Here is a 19,136-nt window from a genome sequence, read left to right as displayed (position 1 = left end):
TCGTGCATACAACAACAATAATATGGCTAACGCGCCATTTAGTTTACATTGAGGTGCGATTCCCAAAGTCAGGAACATGCTTTTTGTGCCAACACCAACAGCGCTGGCGAATGACGAGCGGACAGGCGCAAGGCGACAAAAGGTAGCACACCATAAATTAAACGCATTCGCTGGACCCGCTGCGCATGCGCACCAACGTATATTTGTACTACGCTATACTATCTGGTTAAGGTCGTGATACCCATTAAGGATGAGCGGCCGTGTAGTAATAAGTACCGAATGCAGCAACAACAAGTGCGCCGACAAGCGCAATGGCAAAGAATGGTAGATGAAACTCTATGGTGCATGAACAGGTGGCGGTCCTGACAGCTTGCCATAGCTGCCGTGGCAACGCGTTGAAATGCAACTTAAATGGCTATGCGGAATTTGGTGTAATTTTTATGTACTCACTAATTCGTTTGTGGCACGGTTTACAATGCGCTGAGTATTGCAGGCAACTAGCCAGCGTTCATGCGATATTATAGATGCTCGTAAATTAAATTTGCATTGACGTTGCTGCTGCTGCTGCTGCCGCTGCCGCTCTTGAAGCGGTGTTGCTGTTGTCGCTGTTGCCACACCAAATTGGGTAGGATTATGCGCGCATCTGTCGGATTTGTGAACTCATTTTGGTCAATGAGGCTAACAGCAACAGGAGCGTTCAACCAATTCAATTTGTGCATGCAGCACAACACTCATTGCAACTTGCAGTTTTGTGTGCAACGACCGCGACCGCGACCGCAATAATAATAGAGGTCTTATTGCAGATGCGCGTGCGTTTTGTGGCAGCTACTGTAGCACGTACGGCGGATGAGAACAAAAAAAAAACACAACACAAAAAAATCTTATTAACAATTTCTAAAAGGATGAGCGGCATTTTTAACGTACGACAGAAAATCACGCGACATGCCAATGCAACAACCGCAAGCACACACTCTCATACACAATCGGCTACAGTAGCATCGGGTAAAAGTGGTCGCATATAGACGCGTATGTCTGCATGTGTTTGTGAAATTGTTACGCCGTCTGTCAGTTCATAAGACACTGCATTTTTCACGTCTGTTGCACGGCCGCGTGAACGCTTTTATTTGGTATGAAATATTTTATTGTTAAAGAAATATTTAATAAAGCGCGTGAAGCTTTAAGTTCGTGGCGGCTGCGTGGCGCTTGGTCGGCGGTGCTATGGCAGTGACGGTGTCGGTGACAGGTAATCGAATACCAAAACGAATATCAAAACATACCTATATTTGATGTCCATAAATTTAAAGAGATGTAAATAGAAAGAGTTACAAATAGTTTAAATGTATGTTACTAGAGAAACAAGCTTTGGAGTCGAGATAACTCTAACAGAGGTAACCTAACCGTGCTCAGTTCCCACTAAAATCAGCTCAATATGACCGAAAAGTAATTGGATTTATATATAATATATCGTGCCAAAAATTGTTATTTCGGATTTTTTTGAAAAATGTTTGCAGCTACTAAAATGTCAAATAACAACAACTTATAAAACTGGTTCAACTTAGAACATAATTTAATGATGATATCGACCTTCTTCAGTGTTTTTTTTTACAAACTAATTAATATAAATTACAAAAAAAAAAACAAGTAAGGAATGGCTAAGTTCGGATATCAACTATAGGCACTGGGGTCCACATATTTAGTAGTTCGAATTAGACAATTTTTGGTCACAAGGTGGCATACTTTAAACGCATTATTCACGCAAAGTTTTACCCCGATATAATCGTTGTTGCTTGATATGCATAGTGGAAAGTGAAAGAATCAGATGGAATTGAAAATGGTATTATATGGGAAATAGGTGTGGTTGTAGTCCCATTTTCGCCCTATAGCATAAAAATATGAAAAAAACGTTATGTACCGAATTTTGTTGAAATTGGTTAAGCAGATCTCAAGATATGGGTTTTCACCTAAAAGTGGGCTGTGCCACGCCCACTGTCTAATTTTAAACGCGGTTCCTATAAAATCATCTCATACCATCCCAGAGATATAATTTAATGTCTCTGGCGTGTTTAGTACTTGATTTATCGCGCTTTTAGTAGTTTTTAACAGTACCGTTATATGGGGAGTGGGCGGAGTTGCCACCCGATTTCAACTATTTTCACACCGTCAATAGAAGTGCTAAAAACATTTGCTTCCAGTGAATTTTGTTATTATAGCATTAGCGGTTTAGGAGATATGCACATTAAACCTATTAGAGGCGGGACCACGCCCACTTAAAAAAAATTTTAACTGCAGATGCCCCTCCCTATTGTGATCCTGTACACCAAATAAGAGAGTGGAGCATAGTTATGGTAATTAATTTGTTTTCGAATAATGGCGTTTTGTGGGCGTGGCAGTGGTCCGATTACGCCCATCTACAATACCGACCGTCTCACGGTACCAAGAAACATGACTACCAAGTTTCATAAAGATATCTCAATTTTTACTCAAGTTAGAGCTTGCACGGACGGACGGACGGACGGACAGACAGTCACCCGGATTTCAACTCGTCTCTTCATCCTGATCATTTATACATACATACATAACCCTATATCTAACTCGATTAGTTTTAGGTGATACAAACAACCGTTAGGTGAACAAAACTATTATACTCTGTAGCAACAGGTTGCGAGAGTATAATAATGCTCAAATGTTCCAAGCCAATCTTTGAAATGTTGGCCGCGGCTACGTACATCCGTTCAATTTTTGATGACTCGTAAATTTCGACCGGAATGACATGCGTGATGTTTTGCTACAAAGCCTGAATCGAAGCGGAATTGTCCGCATAGACTTTAGACTTTACATATCCCCACAGGAAAAAGTCTAATGGTGTGATATCACACGATCTTGGTGGCCAATCAACCGGCCAAAAACGTGAAAATATCTGCTGCCCGCAGTGTCCTCTCAATAATTCCATTGGTTGATGCGATGTGTAGGAGGTGGCGCCGTCTTGTTGAAACCAAATGTCGCCGAGATCACGAACTTCAATTTCAGGCATCAAATATTGCCGCTATATTTTCTTCACTGCGCGCAGACCATGGTCTATGGTTTTGAACAAATATGGTAGAGGTAAAGGAAATACCATATATTTATTCATAAGTACCATACAAGATACAAGATGATATAGATTGATTCACTACATTTTACATTACAAAGCAGAAAAAATTTAACGAAATAACAGATATATTTATAATATTAAATTTCTTTTGAAAAATAAAGAATATGTATAATTTTCCAGTTGACAATCTCTTTTAAAGGTTCAGCAGCAATCTGCCATAATGGGACAAAAATTACTTTTGAAACTCAAAGGAAGATTTTTATTGAGTAAAACTGGACCTTTAGTAGGCTGTAGGTTTAGGCTTGTGGATAATGTATTTATTTATTAAAATGCAGTAAGGATGTGTCGGGAAACTGGAAATCTGTTGAATGCCTGCCATGCGAAATACACTATAACATAACCTCTATTGTAGAAATACTCGTACATTGGAGTATCTATTATCCTAAACGCTGACAGGAACTCTGAACCAGCTCATCAGTCTCTGTCTAACACAGCTATAAGTTTATTGCCAGGTTTCTTATCTTCTTTCTGCTAAATATTTATGGTAGTTACTTTAAACCCAACAAGATATGTAGATGATAACAAATATTATTTTTTGATGTAAATATTGTCTTTTTTTTTTTTTTTTTTTTTTTTTTTTTTTTTTTAAGTAGGGGGAAGCATCGAAAGCCGAAGTGCGGGACTTTAATCCGCTAAACCTAACCTACTCCCAGCGCATATCCCTCCCACGGAACCACCTGATTAAGTATTACTTCGTGGAGGTGATAAGACATTTAAGTCTCCTCTATTGTACGGACTGACGGACGCCTAATCTGTTCTATATGTCTCAGTTTTGTCATGATTGAGGCTGCCGCTTCGCTGACAGCGTTCCAGTTCTCAGTGGACTGACACATGAGTGTCGTCAAATTTTCCACTGTAAAACTACCTCCAAGTATAGTTTTTAGTTTTTCTCTTATGCTTACAAAGCGAGGGCAGTGAAATAATACATGTTCAGAGTCTTCTAAGCACTCTGTACACGCCGGACAGTTCGGACTAGTGTCCCGATGGAATCTGTGCAGGTAGCTTCTAAAGCACCCATGTCCACTTAGTATTTGGATAAGATGGAAATCCAGGTCCCCATGTCGTCTGTCTATCCACGAGCGGATGTCCGGTATGAGTCTGTGTGTCCACCGTCCTTTGGGTGAGGTTTCCCACCGTTGCTGCCACATTGTCATGCTTTTGTTCCTCTTTTCTTTTGGATTCTTTAGTTGTCTCTGCTGACCACTTGTATAGTCGCGCGAATTCTTCACCCTGGATGTCAATGGGCATCATACTGGCTATTACTTCAGCAGCCTCGCTGGATATTGTTCGGAAAGCACTGATTATTCTTAGCGCCGACAGCCGGTGCACTGTGTTTAATTGTTTGGTATACGCTTTAATGTTAAACGCCTGGATCCATATTGGGACCGCATATAATATAACCGATCTTATTACCTTTGCGAGTAAAATTCGCCGGCTGGAACGCACGCAGCCCTTATTTGCCATCATTCTTGATAGGGCGTTGAGGATTTTATATGCTTTACTCGAGGTGTATTCTAGGTGCTCCTTAAATTTAAGCTTTGAGTCTATTATTACTCCCAGTTACTTTAGTTGTGGCTGTGATTGTATCTCAAACTCCCCTATGGTGAGAGATATCCTTTCCTCCACTTTCCTCGTACTTATTAGGAGAACTTCTGTCTTGTGCTACCACTATCTACCACTATAAGATCATCAGCGTATGCGACTAATTTAACGGCTTCTGGTTGGTTTATTCTTAGCACCCCATCATACATCACGTTCCATAGAATGGGGCCTAAACCCGAGCCTTGCGGTACCCCACTCGAAATAGAGTAGCTCTTGGTGCCTTCATCGGTGTCGAATATTAGTCGTCTGTTTTCAAAATAACTTAAAATAATGTTTATAAGATATTGAGGAGCGTGTATTTCATATAGAGCCTTGATTATGTTTGCCCATTTTGCCGAGTTGAAGGCATTCTTCACATCCAGAGTGATCAGCGCGCAATATTTTTTAGTTCCGTCTCTCCACCTTTTTCCACTTACTGCGCATTTCGCAGTGTCAACGACATTGTTTAATGCGTCAATAGTGGACCTCTTTTTCATAAAGCCGTATTGTCTTTCTGATAATCCGCCGGCTTTCTGGATTGCTATCTCCAAGCGGTTTCTTACTATGCTTTCGTACACTTTACCAATCGTGTCAAGCATGCACAGAGGTCGATATGACGAGGCTTCCTCCGGAGGCTGATTTGGTTTGGGAAGTAGAACCAAACGCTGTACTTTCCATGGGTCGGGGAATATACCTTCCATTAAGCATGCATTGTACATTTTTGCGAATACATGTGGTTTTAAATTCATGGCTTCTTTTAAGGCCCTGTTTGGTATACCATCTATACCAGGCGCTTTGCTGCTTTTAATTTTTCCCGCTATGGCCACTATCTTATCCTCACTAACTAGTAGCGGTGGCTCTATCACTTCTGTTCGTAGTGTAGCATAGGAAATTAGATAGTGTTTTGGGAATAATGTTTCTACAATATTCTTCATAAAAGATGCGCTTTTGGGTTGCTGTGTCTTGTTTTTGAACTTTGACATGCATATTTTGTACGCCGTACCCCAAGGATCTACATTTGCTTCCTCACAGAGCTTTTCAAAATGGTCCCTTTTGCTGCGGGCAATGGCTGACTTTAGAAGCTTCTTTTGTGTTTTAAACATTTCTCTGAGGCTGTTTGCATTTTCTCCACATTGATGACGTTGCAGACGGCGTCTAGCTGCATTACAGAGTTTTCTGAACGTAGCTATTTCTTCATTCCACCAATAGGCTGGCTTTCGTTTGTTGTGGTGTACTATTCTACGCATAGTTGCATCGCATGCTGTGACCAGTTCTTTTCGCACTGCGGATACCAGGTGGGTGGCTTCCTCACCTTGTGCATCTGCTGAGTCCCAAAAAGGTCGGCATCAAACTCTTTTTGTTTCCAGCTACGTTTTTGGCAAGTGCTCTTGCTGCGGGGTTCCGTCTCTCCGGAAAACGAAACATCAGCAATAATAGCCATGTGGTCACTATTTGTAAATATATCCGACACCGTCCACGTTATGTGCCTACTTAGAGCGTCGTTTGCAAACATAAGATCGATTATGGAGCCTTTGTTTCCTTTTTGAAAGGTATTTTGCGTTCCGCTATTGATTATGGTAAGATTCGTCTGACCTAGGAATTCTAGTAACAGACGTCCACGATGGCTTGTGCGTCTGCTACCCCAGGCAGTTGACCACGCATTAAAGTCGCCCGCGATTATGACTGGCGATTTCCCTCTGGTTTCTAGAGCAAGCTCCAGTAGGAAGTTTTCAAAATCTATTATTGAGGAGCTGGGAGGATCATAGCAGCTAAAAAAGTATATGCCACGTATATTTGCCCATGTGAAACAATTATTGTTTTTGGAGCAGGATATAAAAGGCTGGCCTTTACATGACCATATTGCAGCCTTGCCAGATATGTCTGTGATCCAGGTGCTTTCCGAACGCTGGGAGTATTGCTCGCTTAGTAAGGCGACATCAATGTTTTCCTCAAATAATGTCTGTTTAAGCAGATCTTGTGCTGCAGCACAGTGGTTTAAATTAAGCTGTAGTATCCTCATTTTCCTACCGACTTTACCATCTCCAAATACTTGGGGCAAGTCGTACTCAATACTGAGTGTGCACCTTTGCAAAACATGCAGCTTGGGTCGTTGGTGCATGTCTTTGCTACATGTCCGCCGGCGCAACAACGTGTGCACAGGGACGACCTGTCTACGGGGTTGCAGCATTTGCGCGCCATGTGCCCCACGTGGAAACACCTAAAGCAACGGGAAATAGGGGAATATTCCCGGAGGCGGCAGATAGACCACCCGATCTTAACTTTGCCTACCTTAAGCGCATCCTGGCATCCTGAGCGCGCAGGCATATGAGAGCTATTTGGGTACCGCTTCGGGTCTTTCGCATACTTTTAATGTTTGTTTTCCCTAAGTTCTGTATCCCGCACTCCTTTTGCAGCGCCTCACAAATTTCTTCCGGAGTTGTTATTTCGTCCAAATCCTTGCACATAATTGTAACGTTGTGGGTTTTGGGCTGTATGACTGCCATTTCACCGATCACTCCCTCTAAGGCGCTTTGAAATGATTCAGCTCTCTTTTCCGCTTGATTTTTAAGTTCCAAAAGCAGGTCTCCCTTCAATGTTTTTCTTATGTAGGTGACGCTTGTGCCGAGTTCCTCTAGTCCGCTGTCACCTTTTATTTTCCGGAGGATGTCGGCGTACGATGCACCATCCTTTTTGGTGAGTATGATGGCGTCTGGCCTTGATCTTATTTTCTTTTCGATCGGCCTTCTTTTCTTGACAACGTCCACCCATGTTTCGCCTATGCCGGGTTTAACCGTGGTATTGCCTTGAATTATTTTAGCTGCCTCGTTATTAGTAGGTTGCGCTGTTTTATTTATATTTCCTATTTTTGTTGGTGGTAAAAAGCCTAAAGTCTCACGCTGCCTTTTTGGCGGATTCACATTTTTACCCACGGGGGATACTTGGGATGCCTTTCCTACCATAGTCCTTTTGGGTAGGTTTTCTCCTTTTTCAGCCTTGGCATGTAGCATCACTATGTTGCTAACTAAGTCGCGCATTACTTGGTTTATATGCCTTTGGCCAGACATCATACTCTCAAGCTCTTTAATCTTACTACCCAACTGGTTAAAGTTCTGGGTAGTTTCACTATCTTGTGGTTCTCCAGCAGGTTTGGCACATCTTGTTGCCTGGTTAGCATTTTCACACATTATTGTTGATCCAGCAACGGTGGAGAACTCATTTTTCCCAATAGGAGGCGTTCTCATAATTTTCGAGTTCCTTCTAAATGGATTCTCTGGAGTGCACCCACTACTGTTTTCAGAGGCCATACCTCAATGAGAAAACAGTTGGAAACACCTGACAGTAAGTGTGTTCAGTCACTGCCCCTAAAACCTTGCTAATATTTTTGGTAGTTGGCAATGCCAAAACCAAAAGGGAATATAAAAAGGAGAAACGAAAAAGGGGAACGCGTTTTTTTTGGATTGCTGTGCCAGGGGAAGAATAATTTGCTTTTCAACAAAAATTTGCAACGGAAAATATGCAAGTAAGTGCAAATTATTTTTAATTTAAAAATACAAATTGTACTTATCTTTCTATAGATCTAGTGTCCGTTCAGACCGTTTCGGTTTCCGAAAGTCACAGGGAAGAAATCACTTCAATTGGTGTGGAAGAACTAGGAAATTAAAGAAAACCCCAGGATCGCACCAGAAAAACAACCACTTCACTTGAATTCACAATAAAGACATCGAATTCACAATAAAGACAATATAAAAAAAAATGTAAATATTGTCTCATATTCCCTATATGCTATATCAAGTTATCGTTTGATATTTGGGTGCAAGTCTCAACTAACTAAAAGCGTGAACACACACCACCAGTCTTTGGCGGAACTTAGTAAAAGATTTTGTGGCATTTTTTTCCTATTGACATAAATTTCCATTTATTTCATATAAATCGAACAATTCAAAACAACTGTCAGCAGATCGTTTTACGAAAATTTCTTATCTACGAGATTTACCAATATACTAATGCTCATGTCTTCTTCAACGCCTTCGTTAGAAATAAAAGCAACGAAATCTGAAATGTATCTCTCATAATTTCGCACCTTTGAACTTTTTCTCCAAATATATATAAGTATTTTCCTGGGAGAAATATATGCTTATAGGGTGGTGTGTGTAAAATCACAATGCAAATAACACGATTTTGAGTGTGGAAGTTATGTACGCAATCAGTAACAAATCTTATTGAACTGTCGATTGCAATGGCAATGGCCGTAATGAGGTTTGATTGCCTGCCATGGTGGGTAACCGAAGTGCCTAGGCGATATTGTATTAACTCAGCCCAAAGCAGACTTTGCTTTGTTCAAGTAATAAAACTGCGCGGCCGCGCCAAATGCGTAATAAAGACATAACAAATAGGAAGTCTATGCGCCAATATGCTTTTATGTGCAACTGTATAGGTGCATATGTACATGTATGCATGTGAGTACGCATTGCCTAAAGGTAAATGGTCGGCAAATCTATTGATACACGTTAAATATAAATTGCAATGGGAATGTGAATAGGAATAACAAGCAATTGAACCGTTGGACCACTGGAGCACTGGACCACTGCACACATGTACGCATGTAAATATACACACTTCTAACCAAGTGCATGAACTATTTCGCGCATGCGCACAAGTGTGCTTGAAATGATGTTGAAGTGTATGCAAATGGCGAACCGGTTTGCAGCCAGCCACCCACTATAGCCGAACGGTGCAATTAACTGTGCAATGGCTAAGGAAATGCCAGCTGAGGTTGTTGCGACCACGAAGAGGATGCTAAGCAACTAACAAACCGTAAAAATCCAAACTGTAGACAATGACCATAAAAGCTACTTTTTCCATAAAGAAAAATTGGTGCAACATGAAAGCAGGCAAGTTGCCACAACGGTAGTGGAGGACACTGCCACAGTCACAGTTGGTTGTAGTCGACATTGGTATGGCTGGCATGCCACTTGTGCCATTTGTGGTGGCAGCGGTGGCACGCGGCTGCAAAGGGTAACTATGGTGCACGATAAAGAAGTTAAGTGCCTCGCTTCTGACACGCGTGCTTGTGGCAAGGCTGCGACGGCAATGACAACGGTTGCTTTGCTTACGCAGATGCCAAATTGTCGTGGTCTTTGGCAATATGTTGTAGCATCTTGCGGTTGTCAACATCATCAGTGCAGCATTAATCATGTGTTATATAGGAAAACCAAGCAATAAATTGCGAGAGCGAAATAGTGAGAGAGTAAATAAGCAAATGCTAAATTTAATTGAGAGTTTAACTAAAAATAGAGCTTTTCACTTCTGTTTGCATTTCTCCAGCCTTGTGGGTGTGCGGCACATGCGCATGCGCACACTGCTGCCATGCGATATGCGACAAAATCGCTGCTCTCTTGGACTTGGGCTCGTCTGCGACGCGCTACATATTTGTGTTCGATACGCGCCAATTTGCATCTGGCACACGTGTGCGCCCCCCAACACTATATCTTAACGGACAGTAGCGTTTGTTTGTGTCACCGGCGTGCAACATGCATTTGCATCAGTTTACGCGCGCCGACCACCAGGAGTCGCCGACATGTGTAGCCCCTACCGACTTGGTAGCAGTGGTGGGCGCGACGCTGTCATTTGTATTACGCGGATTTATCTATGATAAATGGTGTTGGCTCATGTTGCATGGACGCGTACATACTAGAGGCAGGTATGTGCGTATGTGGCACATTACAAAGGTCTGTCGTCGTTGCCGCCAAGTATTTGCAACCGCGCTACTGACCACACCAGCCGACGTGAAAAGGTATTACATGAGAACTTGTTTGTCGTCATTTTACATGAATTTTCATTTAACTGGCTGTATGCGCGGCAGCTTTGGCGGAACTGGTCGTGTTTGACAAATTTTCTATCAATTTTGCTGAGGTGACAGGTCGCCATGTGTTGAGCGTATAAACAAAAAGCAGGTTTTATAGAAATTCCAAACAAATTAGGATTAAGGGTGTACCAAATTATTCAACGGATATAAATTAAAGCTGTTAGAGGGATCAGTTTTTGCCAGACAAATTGGACAAACGGCTTTATATAGTGGATTATATGTGCAAGTATGCATGTGCAAAAGAATTTGCAGAATTTCACGAAGATTTATGGCCAACTAACTAAAAGTGCTGACTTAAATTCAAAAAAAATTGCATTTGCAATACAGCTGACATGAAAAGGTCACAAAAGGGTTTTAAAGTTTATTATATATTCAAACATCCTGAGTTATTCAAAATCTAACCAACGACAAGAATGGTGTATTGATTAAACTTAGAGTCTTTTGTTCCAAGATGTTCTTCTTCTTATTATACTCTGAACAAGGTTTGTAACACACAAAAGGAAATGACAGAGACACTATAAGATATATATATATATAAATAATCAGCGTGACGAGCTGAGTCGATTTAGCCATGTCCGTTTGCTCGTCAGTCTGTATATATGCGAACTAGTAACTCAGTTTTTGAGATATCGAACTGAAATTTGAAAACTTGCACCCGCTCTTTTCTAACAAAGAAGCTGATCATTTGTCCAAATGTCCGAGACCGGACCACTATAGCAAATAGTTGCCATACAAACTGAGCAATCGGAATCAAGTGTTTGTATGGAAAACTTTCACAGTTGTTGAGGTATCTTCAGGGAATTCGGCACAGAATATTGTCTAAGGCGAAGTTGCTAACGAAATTGTTCTGATCGGAATACTATAGCATAAAGCTGCCATACAAACTGAGCGATCATACTTGTATAGTGACATTTTTTATAATGCCTCTTATAGCTTTATTCTTGTTCCATGATCGTTATTAGTTCAAAATAAGTAATTCCGCCTTTTATTAAGCAAACATTTACTTTCGCTAAAAAATTTTAAAATTGAATGAGCTGGTTAATTTAGAGCACCAGAAGGCCAATTAATACAAATGGTTCCAGTTCTATGTTGGTCTTCAGCACACATTTTTTAAACTTCTTCGAGCAGAAATATTGAGCGTATAATAATTTTTTTTTTTAGTGAAAAGCATATTCGCTCTGAAGTAGTTGCACACACTCTATTTTAACTGAGGGAATAACATTGGTGATAGCTCTCGACGTTAACTAAAACCCTACTGTGAGTCTTCTGTTCGCTAAAGCGCTATATTTCACCTTGGCAAGCGTGTCGTTGAGAATAACTAACTTTTTCACAACTCTGCCGAAGATACCAGATACAGTTTACAATTTTCAAGGAAATTCTTCACAATCAAACCTACTTCAGTGAAAATGATTCATGTCTTTAAAATATTTGGGGTTTCAACTGCTGAATTCAAAAAATGTGTAGTGATGTGCTTGCTCTAAACAGAACAGAAAAAGTATTTCTAGTGTTTCTTCAATTTTATAGCCGTCAAAATGTCATCAAATTAGTAAAGAAAAGTGTGTGTCTTTTGACACCTTCGATCATATAATATTTATTGCCGCTCTGCAGTATTTTGAAAGCAATCAAAGGAGAAAAGAAATGCACATCTCTATAATTAAAGATTTCTTGCCTTCAAGTGAGAAGTGCATTTTTACTAAAGCTTTACTACTACTAAATACAAGTTTTGTTTTGTGTCTTCAATTATCAAAATTCCAAATATATTGTACTTAATTATACAAATTTATATATTTGGTTGTATCCATGGTAAATTTTTGATTGAAAGCATAAATAATAGTATCAAAGTAAGCAATGATATGCTAATTAAGAGGCTTTGCATGGAAACTCTCTTTTTGTGTTAACTGAAATTTTTAAATGAAATCACTTATTGCTTGTTAGTAGCATTAAATGGCTTTGTGGTGAAGAAGTCAGGCATTGTTATTGCTAAATTTACTCCCAAATAGTAAGACATGATTCAGTTCAGCAATCTATTAATTTACTCAATTAACAAATTATATGGACTGTTATAAAAAATAATTCTGGTAATTGTGTAAAAGCAGAGAACGTAAATGAATAGACAGAGAATGTAAATGAATAGAGAAGGAGCAAATGTTAAATGAAATCTTTTTGAGTACTAATTTGCAGTTCCAGATGAGGGAACATCGAAAAATATAACTTCGAAAAAGAAAAATACACCACGCAATGTGCGAAATGCTATAAATAGACACAACGAATATTCCTATATGAAAACTCGTTGCGCATACCTATTTAGATTATGTTTTCAATTTCTATGATATGACAAATTTATAATTATGAAAAGCCTTCTGAATTAAAAATCTGTATTAACGGTAAAAACCCAAGAATTCATAATAAAATAAACATTTAATAGGCTAGCTTTCCAACTTATGTATGTGCGTTGAGTGAGTAATTGCTTATTGAACAAAAGATAACAATAAAACAGTGGCTAATCAGATGCTTGCTTCTTCTTGCCCCGCACAAGCAATGACTTTTGTCTACGCTTTTTGCTTTTTGCGGGTTGAACAATCGCAGGCAAGGAGGATTGGGGCGCACTGCCACATAATTATTTCAGATATATATTTTATTTATCGAAAACGATTATAGGTATGATATTATATATATTATATTACGAAAATAATTCATAAATGCATCAGTATTTTTCAATACAAATTAAGCAACATAATAATATACCAAGAGTCCTCAGTTAGAACGCCTCTGTGTATGGTGGCAAGCCAACGAAATAACAGCGAGTTCGCGCAGACATTGTGCTGTTGAAAAAAGCCAAATGACGATTTTGTCGACAAACATACAAATATACATATGAGCTCGCATACATATTGACGCCGAACTTTGCGCATCGTCGCGGAGTTGACAAAATTTGTTTGAATTGACAATTTTACGACAATGTCGGTCGGCTATGTTGTCTCGTTTGTCCTTTTTGCAGTGGTTTGCTATTGAAAGTTGACTTATGCTCTTTTGAAATATTGCGATTACCAATTGGGCTGCATTTTCATAGCGTCATATTTAGATAAAATGGGCTAAATCGACTAACTATGAAACAATGATAATAAGTAAACATATAAAAGTACTATATGGACTGTGCTTAGAATATATAGAAGTTAAAGATTTCTTATGAATGGCAGTTCTATATAAATTTTTTAATTTAATGCCATATATAGTGCATAATATGCAAAAATATAAATATTATTTAAACTCGCTAATAGGTCATGTTGCCAATTCTCCTTTCTGAAGTGAACATCAGACAAATTCTTCAATTTCTGATTTTTAGCAAATGTTGTGAGGAAGCAGCTTGTGGACAACATACAAATGCGAGGGGGATGGTAGGATTTTCAGTGGTGGCTGTTTTTCTCGTTTTACTCAATTCATTTTATAAACTTAACTTACGCATTTGCGTAGGAATTCTATATGAAAACCAAATGTGGTTTACCAGGCGCACAGAAAATATAGCGCGGCGCAGAGTTATGAACGAGCGCACTTTGCTTTGAAGCAGACGCACGTTCCTTATGAATGAATTTGTTGTCGTTGTAATATGAAATACTTAGAAAATAAGCCGCGAGTTCGCTTGAATATTATTGGCCGATGATGGTGCGTCTACGTTTTTTTGTCACTTGCGCGAATGTTTGATTTTTTGCGAAAGACATATTGAGGGACATACATATGTACATATGTGTACATATATGCAAATATATTTGAACATGCGAATGAAGGAAGGCAATTTCAAGAATATTCACATATAGACATATGTACATTGAAGCAAGTAAACAACAATAGCTGTTTGAGTTTACAGATTAGACCAAATTACTCGAATATCGTCTGTGGTGCTGCTTGTATAGCAGACTTGTTTATTGCAACGTGAAATATTTTGCCTAAGTTCAAATCCAATCATATATTATATAGACCTTTTTTATTTTTATAACCCTTTTTTATGAAATGATATTTTAATTCTATTTTAATATTATTTCCCTGATTATTAATATTTTCCTGTCAGAAGTCAATTTCTTTCGTTTTTATTATTTCAATTTTTGTTTATGCGCATATCAAAGAACATCTGTGCATATGTATGTGTATACATTTTGCTTATAGAGTGGTGTAGTTCGTTTCGTACCCTGATAGTTGTGATGAAATTTTATTTTCCAATTTGCGCGTTTTCGATGTTCCTCCATCGTAATTAACATTTTAGTACTGCTAACATTTGCTCCTTCTCTATTCCAGAGAACGTAAATACATAGAGAAGGAGCAAATGTTAGCTGTTCTAAAATGTTAATTACGATGAAGGAACATCGAAAACGAGCAAGTTCGAATTGAGCTTAACTCCTTCACGCCTACGACCTAAGCCACTATATAAATGGAAACGCGGCCGCTTAGCCACTGTTTTATTGTTATCTTTTGTTCAATAAGCAATTACTCACTCAACGCACATACATAAGTTGGAAAGCTAGCCTATTAAATGTTTATTTTATTATGAATTCTTGGGTTTTTACCGTTAATACAGATTTTTAATTCAGAAGGCTTTTCATGATTATAAATTTGTCATATCATAGAAATTGAAAACATAAATCTAAATAGGTATGCGCAACGATTTTTCATATAGGAATATTCGTTGTGTCTATTTATAGCATTTCGCACATTGCGTGGTGTATTTTTATTTTTCGATGTTCCCTCATCTGGAACTACAAATTAGTACTCAAAAAGATTTAATTTAACATTTGCTCCTTCTCTATTCATTTACATTCTCTGGCATTATTTAGGCATAGTTTTAACTAAGATAATTTCATCGGTTCTGGATTTACGTATTGTTATAGCCATCGAAACACACATTTCCTAAAATAATCGACATTCCATTTAACTGATATAAACTCATACCATTTATTTGCCTACAGTACATTAAATTTAATGAAAAGTTCCAGTCCATAGAAAATCCTATAGCTAATGTATACACTAATGATGATAACATCAAACTTTGCCATTTAGTTTGCTCTGGCCTCTATGCTTACTGGCGGTTGGATCTTATAACCGAGTGTAACACGTGGAACATAAACGATATCTTCATATTTAAAAGTTGTGGAAAATTTTAAATTCCGCACAGCATGTATCAATATGATACGTATTGAGATTTCAGCATAACGAAAGCCTGTAAAATAAAATAGTTAATAAATTAAGAAATTATAATATAATGTCCACTCTTACCTATACAATTCCGAGAGCCCTTCGAGAATGGCATGTAGGAATATGGATGACGCTTTGCAATGTTCTCTGGCAAAAAATTGTCCGGATTGAAACGACTTGCTTCCGGTCCCCATAGTTCCTTACGTCTATGCAATTCGTAAATTGGTATAAGGACTTGTGCGTCTTTGGGCAACATTACACCTGGGTAGAGTTCGGTGTCATCTACGGTTTGTCGTCCGATATAGGGTCCTGGCGGAGCTATGCGCAATGCTTCCGATATAAACATATCCAAATATGGAAGTTTCTTCAAGTCGTCATATTCTACAGATGTAATTCCGTCTGGAAACACGGAGCGAATCTCTTGGAATACACGCTCCTGTATTTCGGGATGCATTGCCAACATCAGCAGGCAAGTATAAGTAGCACCAACAGAGGTCTCGTAAGACTGGATAAAAGAGAATTTTTTTTTACTAGAATTTGTAGACTTTGTTTAGAGATTGAGTCTTAAGTCTGCAGTGTACATATATAAAGGGTATTAACAATTCTATTCAGCTCTGAAACCATAAAAATAAATGTTTATTTAAAATGCTGTTTCGTTAAGCGATGCTAATATCCGATTCTCCTCCAATTTATGATAAAGATATATTCCAAAAACTATTGGTAGCATATTTTTTAAATGGTTAATATCGTATAATGTTCTTAAATGGGAATGAAATATATATATTAAAAATATAAAAAAATTAGAACTTTACCGCTGCCAGCATTGTAAAGCCCTCGATGTCAACTTGGTTTTCATTAAATATTCCCTGACGCAGGGCCTTTATCGTTATATCAATCATCGCTTGTTTGTTTTCAACGAAATTGTTCATGGCCTCTGACTCAATTTGTTGTGCAAGGTGTTTTTTAGTGAGCTGCAGCAGTTTTTATGTATGAAATAATATGTAAGAATAACTTTTATGTGAAATATTTTTCGTACTTACAGATCGCATTAAGTCTTGTATATATTTAAGAATTCTATTATATTGTGGAGTTCGGGATAGAAAACCTAGACCCAACCAACTGTACAAGAGGTCCTTTTCCATGTGATCAATAAAGCTATAATACAGTTGTTTATTTTCGTTATTATTCTTTTTTAATTGACTAGTTTTTTTATAGAGGTTTTGTGAATTAAATATAAAAGCCGGTTGAACTTTACTTACACATTAAATGCCTCCACAATTTCCGTGTACGTCTCACTACTTTCTTCCAGCTTCATGTCCATAATAGTTACTAAAATTGTATAAATTGTTGGTAGGTTCAATAACTGTACGAGTAAGTATCAGAAATATTTGGCCTTCCTTTTGTTTAGTAAAGACAGAAAATAGGTTACAAACTCGAGTCAATGTTCTCCAATGTTGTTTTAATGGTTTTCTGAACGTGTTCGCATTGTTATGTTTTAAAAACTCTGGGTAAAAGTTTACTTTTCATATGTGACAGAATAGTCTCGATCTATAGATCTGTATAGATCATAGATACTTATATTCATTGAAATCGGAGTATAATACAAGTTAAATGAAATGTTTTTGTATTGTAAAATTATTATTGAGTTTACTATTATTAACACCAGAAATGTTTATAATCATGTGTTTTATACCAATGTTTTTTTCGACTTTGTCTGAAAAAGAAGTTATAAACTTGAGTAACCAAATTATTTTTTACAATTCACTCATTGTGCACCACAGTTCCTTTCGCATGCGAGGAGATTACAAGTACTGATTTCAGAAAGAGATACAAATTACAAAATAAAAAAGGTTTGAAGACCCGGATAAGCATCCCAACGTGGTTGTATGGTATATCCAACCAAGAGAGAGAGAGAGAGAAAATATGAGCATGTCTTTAAATGTTGTGATTCTTAAAAATACAATAGATTTATTTTAAAATTATTTACTGTATATACTTACAAAGGCTTAGTTGTAAACCACATTCTTTGAGAATCGCAAAAATCTTCTGTTCACCTTGTCCAGCCAATCTTGCTAGTTTATTCTTCACATTATTTGCTTTATCATTGAAGGTGGGAATCAAGGAAAGAAGATTATTATGAGCAAAGAAGGGGTTTATAATCTTGCGATCGGCTTTCCATTTTTTTGCTGTTCGTGCGAAAAATAATAATTTTAAATAAAACTTAGACGCATAGAGGTTATGCGCCATTACCTGGACTTACAAGGAGTCCCGAAAATACACCGTTTTGAAAATGTGTATACAAATCTTTGGATTTATTGAGGAATTCAGGCGAGGAAGTAATATGTTTGATAACCTCAGGATCGACGGTAAGCACGTACGGCGTTGTGGCTACCCAAATACAACAAGTTGATGCCTTTAAGTTGTCGAAGCCTTTACCAATTTTTTGGTATACTTCTGAAATTGTATACAAATTAATGTACTTATTAGTTACGCTACTCTGTTATGATATTAAAAATTTATCACATCACTTACTATTTACATTAAGCATCATATGAACTATTCCAATAAAGGGAATACCGAAAATTGTAGGCAACTTCGTGGTGACATTGCGATAGTATTTCCGCTTTTGATACAAGCGCCAACTGGCAGCGAGCAACAAAATAACTACTGTCATAATCAGCGTGTCTACTCCAATTAAGGCACTCATTTTCGCACTGAAATTCTAAACGTCTGTAGAATATATTAAATAAGAAGAACTGAGACAAAAACGGAAGCTACACTGACTTTTATATGAATTCCAGAAGTACGTTTGTGCTGTCTAAGAATAGCATTTAACCTTAATTACAATGCGGTAATATCGGATAGGTAAAAAATTATCCGCAAAAAAAGTTAATCGGAAGAAATAAGTTGTAAATACAACGCATTTGTTTGTATCTTTATGATTTTTTTTATTATTAAAATATATATTTTCATATATCTTCGCATATTCATATAAACTGACATTTTTAAAAAAATTATCAGAAGAAAACTGAACTACTCTCTGCCATCATTTGTTTCAATTGGTTGTTCTCTCATGTAATTTTTATATCAATTTGCTAATTTAAATCGATTGCACAATAAACAATTATCGGTCAGCTCGGCCAGTTTTTAAGGCAGCTATATTCTATAGTGGTCCGATGGATATTTCAAAAACTGTGGGACAAGTTAACGCACATATGTATGTACTTAGTGCTGCCATAAATTCTGTTGTCAGTTAAGGCCGTTCTAAAAATTAAACCATAATATACATTTTATTAGAATTAATTTTATTGAAAAATGTATATGTATATTAAGTGAGCAATGTATTTGATTCGAAAT

The 19,136-nt window shown here is 37.8% G+C and overlaps 1 protein-coding gene across 2 annotated transcripts; it reads right to left on the bottom strand.

Annotated features, from left to right (window-relative positions):
• Positions 1 to 15,514: 15,514 nt before the first annotated feature.
• On the bottom strand, positions 15,515 to 18,541 carry LOC106617439 (probable cytochrome P450 313a4). 2 transcript variants are annotated; one of them, XM_036378025.2, is made up of 8 exons: positions 18,312 to 18,540; positions 18,030 to 18,233; positions 17,780 to 17,965; positions 17,039 to 17,108; positions 16,820 to 16,934; positions 16,592 to 16,750; positions 15,861 to 16,284; positions 15,515 to 15,804 (listed from the first exon to the last, which is right to left on the bottom strand). In XM_036378025.2, exons 1-8 carry the CDS (start codon positions 18,484 to 18,486, stop codon positions 15,641 to 15,643), a joined length of 1,497 nt encoding a protein of 498 aa, XP_036233918.2. In that variant the 5' UTR covers positions 18,487 to 18,540; the 3' UTR covers positions 15,515 to 15,640. The 2 variants fall into 2 exon arrangements, with proteins under 2 accessions (XP_036233918.2, XP_036233919.2); XM_036378026.2 differs by lacking the exon at positions 17,780 to 17,965 and having other exon boundaries at positions 18,312 to 18,541.
• Positions 18,542 to 19,136: the final 595 nt, after the last annotated feature.

This window comes from Bactrocera oleae, chromosome 2, assembly GCF_042242935.1.
Source record: "Bactrocera oleae isolate idBacOlea1 chromosome 2, idBacOlea1, whole genome shotgun sequence".
NCBI lineage: Eukaryota > Metazoa > Arthropoda > Insecta > Diptera > Tephritidae > Bactrocera > Bactrocera oleae.
The sequence above is the reverse complement of the archived record's forward strand: the minus strand, read 5'-3'. Positions and strand labels throughout refer to the sequence as shown.